This window comes from Natrix helvetica (assembly GCF_964273705.1).
Source record: "Natrix helvetica genome assembly, chromosome: 2".
Taxonomy (NCBI): Eukaryota; Metazoa; Chordata; class Lepidosauria; order Squamata; family Natricidae; genus Natrix; species Natrix helvetica.
The window spans coordinates 139,597,785-139,617,045 of NC_138552.1; the positions used below are offsets into that span (position 1 = coordinate 139,597,785).

The 19,261-nt window shown below is 40.0% G+C and overlaps 1 protein-coding gene across 7 annotated transcripts in view; it reads left to right on the plus strand.

Annotated features, from left to right (window-relative positions):
• NEK5 (NIMA related kinase 5) overlaps positions 1-19,260 on the plus strand; it is a 39,954-nt gene extending 20,694 nt beyond the window's left edge. For 5 of the 7 annotated variants that reach the window (XM_081943526.1, XM_081943524.1, XM_081943527.1 and 2 more), the window contains exons 15-23: positions 2,035-2,112; positions 4,164-4,268; positions 5,265-5,345; positions 5,961-6,032; positions 8,639-8,729; positions 10,777-10,896; positions 12,823-12,960; positions 17,061-17,172; positions 18,368-19,260. In XM_081943526.1, coding sequence (XP_081799652.1) covers positions 2,035-2,112; positions 4,164-4,268; positions 5,265-5,345; positions 5,961-6,032; positions 8,639-8,729; positions 10,777-10,896; positions 12,823-12,960; positions 17,061-17,172; positions 18,368-18,587 — 1,017 coding nt within the window. In that variant the 3' untranslated portion in view covers positions 18,588-19,260. The remainder of the gene's footprint in view (positions 1-2,034; positions 2,113-4,163; positions 4,269-5,264; positions 5,346-5,960; positions 6,033-8,638; positions 8,730-10,776; positions 10,897-12,822; positions 12,961-17,060; positions 17,173-18,367) is intronic. The other 2 variants (XM_081943525.1, XM_081943530.1) reach the window with 2 other exon arrangements.
• The last annotated feature ends 1 nt before the right edge of the window (position 19,261 follows it).

Sequence of the window (19,261 nt, forward strand, 5' to 3'; positions counted from 1 at the left end):
CAGAAAAGTGTAGTGTTTGAGCAGCACGTTTTCATGCCTGAGCACCTGAATTTTTTTCACAGGTGTCACTTAAGACAACAACTAAATCAGTATTATTTGAAACTCAGTTATGTTTATTCAAGGTACCCGCTTAACTAAAAGTGTTATATAATATCAGTATCACTTAACAATGCTCCTGCTTAGCAACCAAAATGTTGGCTCAGGAACTCTGGCGTTGAAGTGTGCAAGTCTTAAAGCTGTCAAGTTACAAGATCCTTGCACCCCTAACCCTTTAGGGAAAAAAAAACCAGGTGTCTTCAAACCTGACAGCTTTAAGACTTGTGGACTTCAACTCCCAGAATTCCTCCTCCAGTCATGTTGCGGCGACGAGCCCCGGCCGCCACCAGAATAACTGCTGCCTCCTCCTCCTCCAACAGCACCACCACATTTGCTCCCCGCTGCTGTGGCTGAAGTGAACCCCCAAAGCCCCTGCCGCCACTAGAATAACTGCTGCCGCCTCCTCCTCCAACAGCACCACATTTGCTGCCCGGCGCTGCGGCTGAGGTGAAGCTGCCAAAGCTCCCGCTGACACCTCCGTCCGTGGCAGCGGTGGCGGCGCCTCCCCCTCTGCTTGGAGCACCTGAGCTGGGCTCCGCATTACCCCTGCCACCGCCCCTTCCTCTTCCGTGCTTTTGAGAAGCCATGAGGCCTTTTTTTCCTGCTCCTGCCCCCTCCCCCGCCTTCCTACTGGCTCCCGCGGTCTCATGGCGGAAGAGGAGGTGGCAGGGGTAATGCGGGGCCAAGCTCAGGTGCTCCGAGTGGAGGGGGAGGCGCCGCTGCCATGGGCAGGGGCACCAGCGGGAGCTTTGGTGGCTTCACCTCCGCCGCAGCGTCAAGCAGCAAATGTACTGGTGCTGTTGGAGGAGGAGGCGGCGGCAGCAGTTATTCTAGTGGCGGCGGGGGCTTTGGGGGTTCACTTTAACCACAGCACCGGACAGCAAATGTGGTGGTGCTGTTGGAGGAGGAAGAGGAGGCGGCAGCAGCAGTTATTCTAGTGACGGCGGGGGCTTTGGGGGTTCACTTCACGCGCAGCGCCAGGCGCAAGCGGCTAGGACTGGCTGCCCACAAAGGACCTCCCCAGGCTTGCTTTGCTGAACACGGGGCGACTGACAATAGTTTGAGCGGGTGCGGCCGGCGCAAACTACCGTCAGTCGCCTTGCGCTCATCAAAACAAGTCTGGGGAGTTCCTTTGCGGGCAGCCAGTTCTAGCCATAAGAAAAATTCGCCATAAGAAAAATTATACAATCCATAGTAAAGCAATTTTTTGTTAGGCAACAAAACAGCATATAGGCTTTTAAATTCTCAAGATCTAGCCCACAGGCAAGAGGGTAATAGTGTTTTATACACATATAGTGTCTGTATTTTTTACAGTCTTAGATGGAAGATTGAATTAGACTAAACATGCATTACAAAGATACATCTCAAATTAAATTCAAAATATCTTTAAAAGGGCTATTGGAATAAAGAAACAACCTGTTTGCTTTGGTTCTTAGGGGAAGAGGATTTTTTTTAACTTTGTTTATATGGATTGTTGTGAGCTAGCTGATATTTTATGAGATGGGCAACTGTACAACTCCTGTAATCAATTAAAAATGGTTCCCTCATTTTTAAAACATTAAAATATAATTTATATTCAACTTCTCTTAATCCATAACAAAATACAATTCCATTGTTAAATGAGAAAATCGTACAAAAACTATACAGCTATTTATAATTTGAAATGTTACAGGGATTTTAAAAATGGTACAAACCAGATTATAGTGTGCTCACAGTAGAAAATGTAAAAAACAAGTATGCCTCTATAATACCGATATTCATTTCCTACATGTCTCCATAAAGTTGTAGTTCAATTCTTACACTTCTGGGAAGCTAATTCTTTGTGGGACTTAGTTTTGAATTAACTTCCATAAGATAGCCTTTTTAATGCATATTTTCTTTTATATTAAGAATTGTTTCTAAAGATACATTTTGTTCAAGTCCAATAACTTTATGCAGGAGTATCTGAAGCAGCTGCATGAAATTCGCCAACAGTACCAGAGTGAAGTAAATGAAATTCGTGTTAAAGCACTTAAGGTACCGTGAAATTCTTTACACAAAATGGTTGCTTGATGGGCTGTGGAAAGCATTGGAATCTGATGATTTTCAAAGCATATTAGCCCAAACAGCAGATTTTTCTTCAAAGCATTAAAAAAAGTTGCAAGACTTAGCATAGATGTTTCAAAAGCTGTTCCTGCTGTTTTGAATATGGGTGTGCATCCATAGACAACAACAACTGTGATAAGACTGTACAAAACAGAGTCGCTGTGTATGCATATCTGTTGTGGCCCAGCAGGAGCCGTTGGAGCTGCCACCAGACTCCGACAGCGAGGGTCCCTATGAGTCAGCTCTGGAGGATGTGGAGGACCCTGGACAGGGTTCCGACTCCGAGCAGGGATCAGAGAGGCTGGTTGGCCACCAGGAGGCGCCTGAGGCATGGAGCAGTGGTGAAAGCCAAAGGGAGTGTGCTCCTGGTGTCATGCCTTGGAGCAGTGGGGAGGAGACAAGGGACAGTGAGTCAGATGTCAGCAGTAAGTTGTTGTTGGATGCTCGTTACCGACGAGCTAATAGGCGTCAGGAACAATTGCGCAGTTACAGGAGGTAATTGCACTCGGCTGATGGTAATTAGACTCCTCTCCAGACTATAAAAGGACTGCTTGTGCACACGCCTTTTGCAGAAGTCAACGCATCAACTAATGTGGGAGTACAGTCTTGTGAGCGTGGCAGGCTGGATTGCTGCTACTGCTTATCAGTGCCAGGTTGTTATTAAGGCTTATCTGTGTTGGTTTACTGCCAAGGACCTGTCTGTCTGTCAATAAATCTTGTAAAATATCTTTGGCTCGGAGTGTTTTGGTGTGGAGAAAGAGGGGGGGTCAGAACACATACCCTTGTTGAGAGAGCCAGGAACAGTTCTTGGAGCAACTGTTCAAGCCTTGCAAAAGATGTGGCTATTTCAAAGCTCCAAAGAAGATTTATTCAGACTAACATATAATTTGAAACACTTCTTTCAAATGCAGGGCTAATGTGTACCTCATGATTGGCTGAGGAAGGGTCAAGCGTATCAGATGACAAAATATGCATATGATGTCATTCATATAAATGCTGTAACTTAATTACTCGTGCCAGGATATTTGGATATTATTGCATTTATATGCTTTATCATTGTGTTTATGTGATTTGGGTATCATTATGGTTAGTAACAGGTGCTACTGGTATACGATTGTTATACTTGTTTTTCTGTGATCATAAGAATCTTTAACGTAATAAATTAAAAAGTTGTCTTCTTAAGTTGAAAAAGACTGAAAGTTTCTTGGGGGAAAAAAAACAAAATAATTTTTCATCTTACATTCATATAGAGGGAGGGATCTCAACTTTTTTACCCTATCATATTTATGGAAGCTTTGTTTCTGGGTTGCATGGGTAAACTTATCCAGCTTCTAAGAATTCTCTTTTTCATAACCTCCCCCACACAAAACCTCCTTTTTAAAGTTCCTAATATCTTAAAAGCAGTTAAACAACCAATTTCCAAAAGTGATTAAGAAAGGAAATATACAAATCTTGTGTCCTTTTGTAGGTTCCAAACCATGGCTTGAGCTATGATGGTATTACCTCATCTCCCAGAGTTTTAAACCCACTGGAGACCACTATTTTGTGTCTCCTCCTGAGAAGCAAGTGTCTGGAGCACTTATGGGTGATCCAAATCCACTCCTTCTCCAGAAAGAAATTGTGAAAAGTCAGTTCATTCACTGGTTCTTCATCCACTGGGGTAGTCCTTTCTGCCCTCAGCGGAACCATCTTCTGTTTACCATTTCTTCCTTAGAAGTTCCAGAGTTAAAGTTACTTTACATAGTCCTAAGTGTAGATTGCTTTAATGCAAATACTCCACAAGTTTAGAAATATATTTGAATATTATTTGGGTGGAAATCCATATTTTAATGCTGTTTTCTGTAATCATTTATTTATTTTTTGTTATGACACAGTAAAACTTCATTGGCAGTATTTTCATATAGAAGAAAGTTTTAATGATTATACTTAAGATCCATCTGCTGAACCTAAAACATGTTATGTTTATGACTGTTGTCTTAAAGGAAAATAAAATCCTAAGGGAAAAAACCTATATTGTGAAACAGGGAAAGAGTGAGGACCAGTCTGTTCCTGATACTAATTATGAAGAAAGAAATGAACCAGGCCAGGTATCAGCACTTTTGGATTTGGTACAATCTTTTTTCCCCAGTTTATTGTAGTGTCTTCATTAACGGGACGAGCTCTATTTTTGTTTGAATAAAATAAAAGTACAAATAAATGATTTTATTGTAATTTCCACCAGATATACGTATACTTGTTTAATTTTTTTTAAATTGAAAAGTGTACATTTAAGTTAGTTGTACCTTTTTGTCTGTCTGTCCATCCACCCATCCAAGCTATTATAAAAATATTGCATGTGGCATATACTGGGATAACTTGAAAATACAAATTTACATCAAAATTAACACAGATTAAGACTGCTAACAGATTCGGAAATAATTGTTAAAAAACTGGTGGTTGAAAACAACCCCTTCCATCTACAGCAAATAATCAGAAATCTACTAGGATAGAGTTGTGTCTTTCTGGAGGGGTGACCTTGGCTCCTGTTTAGGACTTTGGGCACATGGCCAGATGACATGATATCACAAGACTGGGCAGACTAAGAATCTTGGATTCTTTTTTGCTACTTTCAAGTTTGGAGGTTAAAGAGTAAAATTAATTTCATGCTCCTTGTAAAAAGATCCACTCTGTTTGTTTAAACCTTTCAAAATTGGGGAGAAGAGTTCAGGTTTTTAGGATTGCTGTGATTTGATTAAGCAATGGAAAAGCTAAAGGCACATGTTTTATCCCTTAAACATCTCATCAGCTGAAACAAGTAAAAAATATTGAGTCTTGAGTTTGGGAGGTTTCTGATGCCATGCCTGTAATATTAGGTCATCACATCTATCACACTGCCCATTCTTGTAATAATAAATCCTGATTTATGCTCTGCCACCCTGTACTAAAGTATTATTAAATGATTCTGTAGAACAGTTTAGCATTAGAAAAGATCCCTTCTGCCCATCTATGAGTCTTGTTATTGTTTTTGGTTGCCTATTAATGTATCTTTTTAGTGAAAATAGTTGTGTACAATTTGCTTTTTTCCCCTCTTTTTTTTTCCCCAGGACATGGAACAAAACTTGAAACAAATTGGACTGCAGAGATGGCAGGAGAAGAACAACCCAGAAGTACAACAGAAAGCAAAGGTTCAATTTATACATATCTACAGTAGTGGGATTCAACCATTTTTACTACCAGTTTTGTCGGCGTGGGGTGGCTTGGTGGGTGTGGCTTGGTGGGCGTGGCAGGGGAAGGATACTGTAAAATCTCCATTCCGTCCCCACTCCAGGGGAAGGTTACTGAAAAATCCCCATTCCTTCCTGATCAGCTGGAACTTGGGAGGCAGAGAGTAGATGGGGGCAGGGGCAGTCAGAGGTGGCATTTACCGGTTCTCCGAACTACTCAAAATTTCTGCTACTGGCTCTCCAGAACTGGTCAGAACCTGTTGAATACCACCTCTGCATATCTATATATAATAATAATGCCACCTTTGTATTACGTATATCATTTCAACTGGAATATTAGTATCAGAATCTTTAAACATAAAAGAATGAAGAACAAGGGATCTTTTTCTTTCATTTTGCTATCATGGACATCTCAGCAAAGTAAAGGAATCCCTTGTTTGTTGTTCTTTTTACTTAATTTTCTTCTTCCATCTTCCCAGAGGAAAAAATGACTGCATTTTTTATGTTGCTATGCTCAATAGTATAAGAGGAATGATCATTTCTCTCAGTTATATGTTTCTGCATTTTATTTTTCAGGGAGGTGTAAAGTTTCAGGTTGATTTAACAGATGATGCAGCAGATGAGAAAAACATCCAGGAAGAAAATGAGGTATAATTATAATTACCTATAATTATACAGGTAGTCCTCAATTTACGACCACAATTAAGCCCAAAGTTCACTTAACATTTGTAGTTAAATGAGACATTTAAGTGAGCTTTGCCTCCTTTTACAACCTTTCCTGCCACAATTGTTAAGTGAATCACTGTAGTTGATAAGTTTGTAACCCAGTCGTTAAGTGAATCTGGATTTTCCATTGACTTTGTCAGAAGGTCGCAAAAGGTGATCTCATGACCTTGGGACACAGCAACGGTCATAAATATGAACCAGTTGTCTAGCATCTGAATTTTGATCACACATGATCTTGGAGATGATGCAAAGGTTGTAACTGTGAAAAACAGTCATAACTCTCATTTTTCGGTGCTGTTATAATTTTCAGTGGTTACTAAATGAACTGTTGTAAGTCAAGGCTTACCTGTATTTGCATGTAATGATAAGATTGTTAATGACGATCACTCTGTGCATGAAGATTTCCTGCCTATGTAAAAATTATGTGATAATTACAGTGTTCTCTTTTTAAAGAAATTGAGGTTATACAGCAGGGGTGTCAAACTCAAGGCCCGTGGGCTAGATCTGGCCTGGGGGTGTGTGCTTAAATTTGGCCCATGGGGCCAGCCTGAAAATAACAAAGGATCAGCCGCCGTGCCTCTGTCAGTATTTTTTTTCTCTTGGTCCAGATCTTCTAATCTTCCTACCAATTTTTTATATTCCAATAGGAGAAGATATTACCATCAATATTCCTCTGTCACAATCTCTTATTGTTGCATCTTACTTTTAGGAAAGGTATATTTCAAGGGCTAATTATTGAAATTTCCCTCTGGCCTGACTTATGCTTGACTCCTGGTTCTGCTCTTTATGTATAGCTTTGTATAACCTTTCATCATGGCCAATGATGGGTTCCTACCGGTTCGGACTGGTTCTGCCAAACTGGTAGTAGTTTGATGGCCTGCCACACCCCTGAACCGGTTCTCCTACGACGCCATCTTGATTTTTGGTTCTGCGCATGCGCAGAACAATTTTCATTGCATAAATTGCATTTATTTTCTTTTTTTAGTGTGTTGTGCATGCACAGACCTATTTAAGTGCAAATGCACACAGGTGAGTGACAGCACCTGTGCTTGCTTCACTCACGCGGGCGCAAAATTGCCGACAGAACTGAACTCCTGGTATTTAATTTTCATTTGAAACATCTCTGCCGTAGCAATTTTAGTTAAAGCAAGCATAACCGATTGATATTTCAATACAAAATGTAAAAAAACAACAACTATGGAGTTATTAGGGCTCTGCTCTAGGGGTGGGTTTCTGCCAGTTCGCCCTGGATCGGATGAACCGGTAATGGTGATGGCAGGAGGCTCTGCATGCGCAGAAGCGTCAGGCGAGCGCGCACGAGTGAACAGGTAGTAAAATAAATTGAAACCCACCATTGCTCTGCTCTGACTACAGGAAACGTGTGTGATTTAAGGAGGAAAATTTTCCTCCCTCCATCCCTCCCTCCCTCTTCCTTCCTTCCTTCCTTCCTTCCTTCCTTCCTTCCATTCTTTCTCTTTCTTTCTTTCTTTCTTTCTTTCTCCGCCTATCAGTCCTGGGCAGCTTACAACATTAAAAGCCATAAAACCATAACAATAAGAATACAACTTTATAATTGAAAGTATACATAATTATAATTAAAAGATGGGATGGGAAGGAAGCACAGGTTGTGATGGGGGATCTATTAGTCCATCTATATCCATCTAGTCATATTTCATTATGAATCACGTTTTCCTTTTGGAGTCTAGATTGATGCACAACCCAATTAGTTGCTTTATAATCCCCTGGACGACACTCACCGAATATTAAAAAACTCCACATATAATAAAATAGAAAGTATTACTACATAGACTTTTTTAGTTACGCCATATATTTCCATTATGATTTCTGTGCAGAAAATGTGCAGATTGGCACATATAAACTTTTGGGTCGTTATGATTTCTATCAAAAAGAGATTCTCAAAATGATTGACAGAAAATATGACATTCTATGAAATTTCTTTCTTCTCATAAAAATTTGAAGAGAGATTATGTGCTATTTCAGTTAATGTCTCAGTGAAAAGCATATAATAGATGATATTATAATTTAATTGATATATAATACATGATAAGGTGGCTCAGTGGCTAAGATGCTGAGCTTGTTGATCAGAAAGATCGGCAGGTCGAATCCCTAGGGCTGCGTAATGGAATGAGCTCCCGTTACTTGTCCCAGCTTCTGCGAATCTAACAGTTCGAAAGCATGTAAAAATGCAAATAGAAAACTAGGAACCACCTTTGGTGGGAAGGTAACAGCATCGCATGTGCCTTCGGCATTTAGTCATGCCGGCCACATGACCACCGAGATGCCTTCGGACAGCGCTGGCTCTTTAGCTTTGAAAGAGATGAACACCGCCCACTAGAGTCAGGAATAACTAGCACCATGTGCAGGGGGAACCTTTCCCTTATTTGGTAACTTGATTTGTCTGGTTCTGATACTATTTCAGTGCTTTTGCTTCAACATCTCCCCCCCCCCCCCCCCAAGAATGTAAGTTAATTTTTTCAAAACAGATTTTTGTGTATGTTTGATTTCAGCCGCATGATGAACTTAATGAAACACTGACTTTTGAACATGGAGAAAACCTTAAGAAAAAACTGGAGAAGGAATTATGGCATTGGAGGATGGGTATGCTGCTTGAAATTATTAACATTGTTATCGGTCCGATAAAATCATTGGGATCTACTCGCAGTTAGGCTCCAACTATGTTGATTTTCAGTAGATGACTGCGGCCCAGTCTTTTTTGATTACTTGGGCTTGGTTTGCGTATGCATGTATGTATGTATGTACTGGTATTTATTTTAGAACATTTATATAGCTTCCTACTCACTCATAGCATCTCTAGGCAGCTTACAAACAGTAACAAAAAAGGGGGGGAGATAAATTCAATAACCCCCCCCCCACTCTATTTTCTGACGAAGAGGATGTTGCATCTTTCCATCTGTATGTTAGATTCGTGTCTCTCCTGGTAGGTCTTAGCTACCCAGGAAGTTATATGTAGCTGGTTTCAAGCAGTGGCAAATACCTCTTTGCAGGAGGGTGTGATTCTTCTGGCCTTGAAGGAGGCTGTGGTCTATCTATTCCTTAAGAAGCCATTGCTTGACCCAGCAGTATTGGACAGTTTTGGGGGGAAAGTTGCTGGGAACGTGATTGGCCTGGTGGTGACCTTAAAAGCCTGCATGCCATGGAACCAGGTTACTTGTGGGACTACCAAGTACCTCATGGTTTCTGCCTCCATTCCCATGTTCTGGGTTCCCTTAGTGAAAAAAAAAGTCACCTAACAGATCTTAGAAAATATGCTTTGTCTGCCATGATGCCTGTCCTTTGGAACAGCTCCCCTCACCCCAGAGCTATGGACAATCCTAACCTTACTTGGCTTTTGAAAGCCTATGAAGGCCTGGCTCTTTCTTCAAGCTCAGATGATAATTAATGAAGCTTTGGTGCATGTAGGCTACAGGGGAAACTCTTATTTTTACAGGGGCTGCAACTTAGGTTTTGTTTGTGTTTTTAATAGTAATTTCTCTTAGGCTTGCTAGCCAGTTTTTTGGACAGATGGACCGACATAGAAAGTTGATTAACCTGTCAATAAATAATCATGTTCTTATTATTAAATAGTTGCATTTCTCCATATCAGATTTCTATTTCTTAATAAATATACATTTTTGAGAACTGACTCACTTTCCTACTGCAGAATGTCACATCTAGGTTGGTCATACAGAAACTGCAATCTGTATTTGATCATCTTCATAATGTGTTGAGAAAAATGTGTGTTACTTTTAGGGCAATTATTTAGTCCATAACTGTAATAGCTTTTAAACAAAATTTTATCATAAGACTTCTTCAAAAAAAAAAAAACACAACCTAGATGAAATACAGATAGTCCTCGACTTATGACCCCAACTGAGTGCAAAATTTATGTTGCTAAGAGAGACATTTGTTAAGTGAGTTTTGCTCCATTTTATGACCTTTCTTGCCACAGTTGCTAAGAATCACTGCAGTTGTTAAGTTAGTAATGCAATTGTTAAATGAATGTGACCTTGCCATGGACTTTGCTGCAGTGGTGGGATTCAAATTTGTTTACTACCAGTTCTGTGGGTGTGGTGTGGTGGACATGGCAGGGGAAGGATACGGCAAAATCCCCATTCCCTCCCCACTCCTGAGTGAAGGATACTGCAAAATCCCCATTTCCTCCCCACCCCATTTACCTGCTTTCCAGCTTCGTTCCCCTATGCAGGGCAACAAAAGAAGATCCAGCCGATCAGCTGGGACTTGGGAGGCAGCGAATAGATCAGGGGCGGGGCTAGCCAGAGGTGGTATTTGCTGGTTCTCCGAACTACTCAAAATTTCTGCTACCAGTTCACCAGAACTGGTCAGAACTGGCTGAATAGCACCTCTGCTTTGGTTGTCAGAAGGTCGCAAAAGATGATCACATGACCATTATAAAATATGAGTCAGTTACTAACAGTCTGAATTTTGATCTTGTGACCATGGGGATGCTGCAACAGTCATAAATGTGAAAAAGTCATGTCACTTTTAGTGCCATTGCAACTTTGAATGGATACTAAATGAACTGTTATAAGTTAAGGATTACCTGTAGATAATGCATGAATAAGCTATAGTTATCATCACTATTGTCTCCTTTCAGAAAAAAAATAATAAAGATTTTTCTCCTTAGAAGTTGACAATGAAGATGTGATAAACGAAAGAAAACATTGGCAAATTTCAACTCCACAGACACTACTGAATCTCTTAGAAAATGCAGATATCACATCTGTATGGAATACTATGGATGAAGGTGACCTTTCTGAAATATTTTATTTTGTTTTAAATAAAATGTGTTCATTATATCTTCAGAAATGCAGTGCGATAGACCTTAGCTTTCTGTTCTGATCTGAACTATTATTTCAGTAGTTTTCAAGATATAAGAGCCATAGTGGCGCAGTGGTTAGAATGCAGCATTGCAGGCTAATTCTGCCAGTAGTTTGATTCTGACCGGCTCAAGGTTGACTCAGCCTTCCATCCTTCTGAGTTTGATAAGATGAGGACCCAGATTGTTGGGGGCAATAGGCTGACTCTGTAAACTGCTCAGAAAATAAAGGACTGTGAAGTCTTAAGTGCTTTTGCTATGAAGTATTCATCCTTTAAATAAGATGTTGGCAACATTAACATGTTCATTGTTTTCCTAATTATTCCCAACTCAATATGTTTGCTTTTTCAATTCTTTTGCTTCAAAAATACTATCCAGAGAAGTATAAAACAATATTTTATTACATCATATTCTGTCCACTTTACCTCAAACTGAAGCACAAAACCAGTTAATACAGTCTAATAATGATACATACTAATTTAAGAAAAATAGTTTGGTAACATTTGTGGTAGAGTACCAAGGAGAACAGGAGTAGAAGTATGAAATTTGTCACTCAGTGATAAAAGTATCCTTTTCTCACTTGCAAAAGAGGAGAAATCAAACAATTTATCTACCTCCTGTTTTCCCATGGGCATTTTTGCTCTCCCAAAAATCTGTTGCAAAGATTTGTGGAATTCTATAGAACAATATGGGAAGGATGACTAAGAGTTCCAATGAGAGAAAGTTATTACAAATTGTTCTACTAGGGAGAACATTTCTATGATTGAGAGTCTTCCTCCTGGTGCAAGGAGACACTGAATCTGGTCCAGGGCCCAACAATTCTGCATAACATGAAATGATGACTTCAGGAGTACTTCTGTCTCCCATGTTGTCATACATTACACACGGCTTCTTGAGGTAATCTCATGAACTATCGCTGTGGTTTTCCATAGCCTAGATAATTGATTTTGTCTCATCAACAAATTAATGTCTACTACTAGTAATTATCAATGACCACAATTGAGTCCAGAATTTTGGTTGTATATCATTGTGGTCATTAAGCAGGTCATCATGTCACCAGACTCTTGTCTGTTTTTACAATGGTCCTAAAGCAAATCACTGTGGCCTTTAAATGAATCAAATGGTGAAGTGAACTTGATCATTAAGCAAATCCAGCAAAATATTACAGATGTCTGTGGGACACTGCAACCGGTTATAAATACAAGCTGGTTGCCAAGCATCCGAAATGCAATCATGTGGCCATAAGGGAGGATTACGACAGTTATAACTTCAAGGATGGATCATATGTAAGTTTGAATCTGTCATAACATAACTAAACGGTCAGTCATTAATCTAGGACATATAATCTTGGTTGGAGGATAATTCAGTTAATTTTCAGGAGCAAAAGAAAAAGGAGGGATGAAGAAAAATAGAAATGTATCACAAAGAGGATCAAATCTATATAATTTTTTTCAAAATACAGGTAGTCCTTGACCTATGACAACTGAGCCCAAAATTTCCATTGCTAGGCAAACCAGCTGTTCAATGAATTCTGTCCCATGATGTGACCCTACTTCTCACAGTTGTTAAATAAATCACTGCAGTTAAGTTAGTAACATGGTTGTAAAGTCAATCTGGCTACTTCATTGACTTTGCTTGCGCTCATGTGACACCAGAACACTGCAACCATCATAAATATATGCCAATTGCTAAGCGTCCGAATTTTTATTACGGTACCAGAGATATTATAATGATTGTAAGTGTGAAAACAGTCATAAGTAACTTTTTTCAGTGTCATAATTTTGAACAGTCACTAAACAAATGGTTTACCTGTCATGGACTACCTGTATAAACAATGAAACATTTTTTCCTCAGCTGGCCAGATAAATGAAATACATACCGAGTCACCTGACACCAGGAAAAAATGGAGCCCAAAATTACCAAGTACTCTAATGAATATGTTAGCAGAAGCAGAATGCACCAGTGACACATTATGCCAAACTGAAGAACCTAGTAAGTTGTTCTTTTGCATTTTTTATTATTTGAAGTTAAGGATATCTCTACATAACAGGTTGAACTTGAGTAGAACTAGAATAGCATCTAAGGTTTGTATCCGCTGGTGTCCGCGTACAGGTAGAAGAGTGGGATAGATACTTCTTCCATCATTTCCTCATTCACCCAATTTCTGCTGCAGTGTCCTAGAGTAGGGGATTGTGTAGAAAAGGGATGTCAAACTCAATTTCACTGAGGGCGGCATCAAGACTGTGGTTGACTTTGTGTTTGATACCCCTGGGGTAGAATATATTTGGAATGCTCCATGAAGGAAAGGGGAAAATTGTGCACAAGGAAGTAAGTGTGCTTAACCCTCATCCTAAGAGAGGTTATTCTACCAGGATAAGAGGAATAAATTTGAAAAATTAAATTAATTAAAAATATGACAGGAAGGTATCTACATTTTGTAAACGTAATTTCTGAATGTCATATGCATGGAAAGAATATAAAAGTCACCTTAGAAAAATGAAATCAAAATCATTTGCTTGCTTGTAAGCAACAAATGATAATGTTGCAAAGTTTCACAACAACATACCCCACAAGTCATACATATATGTACAATTATATTAATTACAAAGATGACGTAACTTTAAAGCAGCAATATTTACTTGGGTTTTTACATGAGGCAGCCTGATTTTTTAAATATATTTTTGCAGTTCTATTAGAATGATCAATTTTTCATAATGGGAATTTTTTATATATGCAAGAGAGTGATCCTCTAATCATTAAGCCATATAATTAATTTACTTAAAACATTTACTTTTTAGTGAAAAGATATTTTATTCATAACATCTTTTTAATTTTTCATCTCACTTTTTCTGGAGTTAAGTTCCATGGAAGCTACTGATTCTAGTTTCTAAGTAAATAGATAGTCATATTACGAATAAATGGATGAATAATTAAAACTGGTTAGGAATTTCAGATTCTTACATAACTAATTTATTTTATTTTATTTCTTAGATTTTTAGACCGCCCCCTCTCCCAAAAAGGGACTCGGGGCGGTGTACAGTCAATGCAAATAAAATACCGTCATAACAATAAAATACATTTAAAATACATTTAGAGGGGGAGATAGACTGTACAAGAAATAAATACCTAAAAACATCCCAATTAAAACCCCAAACCCAATTAAAATAAATCCCCGGGAGGTAAAACTAAGAAAGTGCCAGGCCAGCTGATTGAAATAGGTGAGTCTTTAACTTTTGACGGAAGGAACGGAGGTCGGTGGTAGTTCGAATGTCAGGGGGGAGGTCATTCCAGAGGGTTGGGCCCATCACAGAGAAGGACCTACTCCTAGGTGTCGCCCGCTGGCATTGCCTAGCGGACGGCACCAGGAGGAGCCCCTCCCTGTGTGAGCGGATAGGTCGGAGGGACGTGTGTGGTAGGATGCGATCCTGCAGATAACTAGGTCCTATGCCATGGAGCGCTTTAAAGATGGTGATCAATACCTTGAAACGCACCCGAAAGGCCACAGGTAGCCAGTGCAGCTCGCGCAGGAGAGGTGTTACGTGGGAGTAACGTGTACTCCCCATAATAACCCGCGCGGCTGCGTTCTGAACTAGCTGCAGTCTCCGGTTGCGTCCCAAGAGAAGCCCCATGTAGAGGGCATTGCAGTAGTCCAGGCGAGACGTCACCAGCGCATGAGTGACCGTGCGCAGGGCACTCCGCTCCAGTAGGGGGTGCAATTGGCGCACCAGGCGAACCTGGTGGAACGCCCCCCTTGCCACGGCTGCCACATGGTCCTCCATTGACAGCCGGGCATCAAGGAGGACGCCCAAATTGCGCGCCCGCTCCACAGGGGACAGTTGTTCGCCCCCTATGGCCAGCGATGGAGTCAGCTGGCTGAACCGAGATGCCGGTACCCACAGCCACTCGGTCTTGGAGGGGTTGAGTTTGAGTCTGTTGTCCCCCATCCAGACCCCGACGGCTTCCAAACACCGGGACATCACTTCAACAGCCTCATTGGAGTGGTTTGGGGTTGAAATGTACAGCTGAGTATCATCAGCGTACAGGTGGTACTCAACCCCCAAACCACGGATGATCTCACCCAGCGGCTTCACATATGCGTTGAACAGGAGAGGCGAGAGGACCGACCCCTGTGGCACCCCACAAGTGAGTGGCCTCAGGGACGACCTCTGCCCCCGTCAACACACATTGCTTCCGGTCGGAGAGGTAGGAGCCGAACCACCGCAAAACGGTGCCTCCGACTCCCATCCCCTCCAACGGCGCAATAGGATACCATGGTCGATGGTATCAAAAGCCGCCGAGAGGTCTAATAGGACCAGGATAGAGGAACAACCCCTATCTCTGGCCCTCCAGAGATCATCAACCAACGCGACCAAGGCTGTCTCAGTGCTGTGCCCGGGTCGGAAGCCGGACTGGCGTGGGTCTAGATAGTCGGATTCGTCCAGGTGTCGTGGAAATTGCTGCGCCACCACATTCTCAACAACCTTCGCCAAGAAGGGGAGGTTGGAGACTGGACGATAATTAGCTAGCTCCATTGGGTCGAGTGAAGGCCTCTTGAGCAAGGGTCTCACCACCGCCTCTTTCAAGGTGGTTGGTAAGTATCCCTCACCCAGTGAGGCGTTCACCAGGCCCAGGAGCCAGCCTCGTGTCACCTCCCAGGCTGCCAGTACCAGCCAGGAGGGGCACGGGTCCATTAAACATGTGGAGGGTCGCAGCCGTCCACGCAACCTGTCCAAATCCTCGGGGGCAACAGAGTCAAACTCCTCCCAGAATGGTCTCTCAAGACTCGCTGTTGGCGGCTCGTCTGGTCCACTGACGGAGGTCCACCCGCTCCGGATCTGATCGATTTTGTCCTGAAGATATTCCCCAATGAGCAACACAATCACTTTCACAATTTTTGGGTGATACCAAATGACACAAAACAGAACCTAATGTGTATAATATTTTGACAAACAATTCTAATAGCTTACTAAATACAACTTGGAGAGATGTTGAAACATTAAGATATGAATATTTTGAGTCCATATAACAAATATTTTCTCAAAAGTTAAAAACTAAGGCCTTTTGCTTAGAAAAAAACAAGTTTTAATTAAGATTGAGCAGTCAGTCCTGAAAGGTCAGCAATGAAAATATTACATTCAACATTAAAGATAAAATCCCCAACTTTCGTTTCAAGGTTTTGATAACTATCTTTAAAGCGCTCCATGGCTTAGGGCCTAGTTACTTGCGGGATCGTATTCTGCCCCATACATCCCTGCGACCAATTCGCTCGCAGAGAGGGCCTCCTCCAGGTGCCGTCCACTAGACAGTGTCGTGGGGCGGCGCCTAGGAGTAGAGCCTTCTCTGTGGCGGGCCCAGCCCTGTGGAATGACCTCCCTCCGGATATTAGGAATACCTCTGACCTCCGCTCCTTTCGTATTAAGCTTAAGACCCACCTATTCCAAGCAGCTGGCCTGGCTCAACTTTGATCTAACCATATCGCTCCTGACGGGTTTTTAACTGGGTATCTTAATTATATTTAATTTCTAGGGGTTTTTAAATACTGTATTTTAATTGTTTTTATTGATCAGCCGACCTCCTCCTTGTGTGTGTCTCAGTATATGTCTCTGTTATATGTTTGTTTTGTCCACATATTTATTTCATATGTTTCATTGTACGCCGCCCCGAGTCCTTCGGGAGAGGGTGCGGCTAAGAAATAAATATATTATTATTATTATTATTAACTTACACATAAATTGTCAACTTAAGCCATGTTTGGCTTTGACTTAAGTCTAGTGTGATCCCTGCCACTGTAACTTGTAAATCATATAAGCCACGATTTATTGTTTAGTCGGTTGTGGGATATTCAACAAATCAGATTTAAGCACATACTTTCATGCAATGCAAAATCAGATCAAGTAAGGAATATATTTATGCAAAATTAGTATAGACCTGTTGTGAATATGAAAGAAGTCCTCCATCCTCCATCTATAGAACTTTTATTTGTAAATAATATATTGTTGGTATTACTTCAAGCTATCTTAGTTCATTTCATCAAATGGTACGTGAAACTTGGTATATTAAATCACCATGAAATGAAAATACTATTCTTTCAGAAGAAACAATAAATCACCAGATTCCAGAATCTATTAAAGATGCTCCAGAAATTAATTTAGCTGCTAACCAAGATGAAAGTAAACTTGATCCAAGATCTGATGATGATGATACGTAAGTCATTACAACTGCTGGATGCGTAACTTGGCCCTTTGAAAAGCTGGTTCATACAAACTTTCTTCAGCACACTTTTTAAATTTATAATAGTCTAGATTTTAATATATGTACAAGTATGCAAAGCTGAGAATGACAACCACATCAAATACATGCATTGCAACAAAACAATAAATTAAATACTGCCAATCAGAAACCATTTTGCTCTGCATGTCTCAAAAGTAATGGAAAGGTCCATCAGACCATACACAACTGAACTCATGTTCTAACATAAGTTTAACTGATGACATATAAATTGATTGAATATGAGTCATTATAAGATCAGCAAAATTGTTGTGATGAGTTAAATTTTGCAGTTATCTGATCAATTCCCAATTGCATTTAAAGTTAATTGTATCTATATAATAAAATCCACTGAGATAACAAGGAGCTTACATGCCTTGTTGAGTTTTTTAGCTGGCTGGAATTGTGTGGAGCTGTGAATTTGTGTAACCAAAGGCCCTCATGATGATACTGTATCACTCTAGTTTTCTATTTATAATGGATTCAAATATATACTACACCAATAGTATGGAGATTGCTAGAGATGTGATATTGTTTATTTAATGGATCTATAAGAGCATGTCTTTCTATAAATATCATTTTGACAGTTCTGCCCAAATCATAATCCTGATTCAGATTCTGCATTCAACCAAGCCTGTTATATAGATGTTATGTACCGTATTTTTCGGAGTATAAGACGCACCCTTTTCCCTCAAAAAAGAGGCTGAAAATATGTCTTATACACTGAATACAGCATGTTTGGCCTCCTGAAACCCTGCCCACTTTGTAAAAATGGCTGTGCAGAGCATTTAGGAGGCTTCCAGAGTGCTCCTGGGGGCTCGGGAGGACAGAAATGTGCAAAAAACATGTCACTTTTTGCCCCCCCCCCCTCAGCACCCAGGAGCACTCTATAAGCCTCCTAAAGGCTATGCATGCCTTTTTTGACAAAAAATGGGCCATTTTGGGGGGTCTGCAGAGTGCAAAAACTTTTTTTTAATTTGCCTCTTCAAAATCTTGGTTCGTCTTATACTCTGAAAAATACAGTACATATCACCACTGCTACCATCTAGTGCTCAGAAGTGTTACCCTTTTTGTAAACATAGCATTTTGATAATTTAGTAAAAACATAACACCATTTTTTGTTCTTGTACAGAAACTTTGAAGAATCTGAAGATGAACTAAGAGATGAGCTAGTGGAATCTTTGAAAAATGTGGTAACATCTCTACAGGAGGAGATTTCAAAAAGTCCAATTGAATCAGCAAACACAGAACAACAAAAACAATCTATGGCCAATAGCAAACTTAGCAAATCTAATGACAGCTTGGAAGATAATAATTGCTTGACTGGAGAAAAACAAAATGCAATCAGTTAACACATTCTTGGGTAATAAATACTTAAGAATTAATAATAAATTGTATGCATGTTAAGACCTGAGTTGTGAGTGCTTCATCTTTTCATTGTAAATTTTACAGTTGTCTAGTATAGCAAAGTAAAAATCTGGAATTCTTCTCTCTCTTGGATTGCGTATACCTCTTTGCCATTAAAAAACAGTTAATGTAGTGATACTTTCACAGATGCACCTCAACTCAAATTTATAACCACAATAAATATAGAGCTTCACTACTCATTACCATGTCTCAGTTTTTGGATGAAAACAGATGACATTTTCCAGTAAACATTTTATTGGTCTGTAATGTAAAGTTCTAGGCATTCAATCTTGGATAAATTCTATAGCTTTTAGTTAACTAAAGAATAGATATGGGAAGAATTAAAACAATGGAATAGATTTAAGCCCTAATACAATTAAATCATTAAAATATATGCTCAATGCTATTATGACAAGAATTAGATAATCATTATTGAATGCTGGATAATTTTGTGATAATTTTTGGAAGTAGGACCTTAAATACTACTTGACATAAAATAAAAATCTGTCAAATATGCTTTATCAAGATATCTTTAGCATTTAAAGAGTAAAATCTTTGTTGCACTATAAATAGAAATGTAGAACATGTATTTGTAGTTCCATAATAACTCAAGTATGTC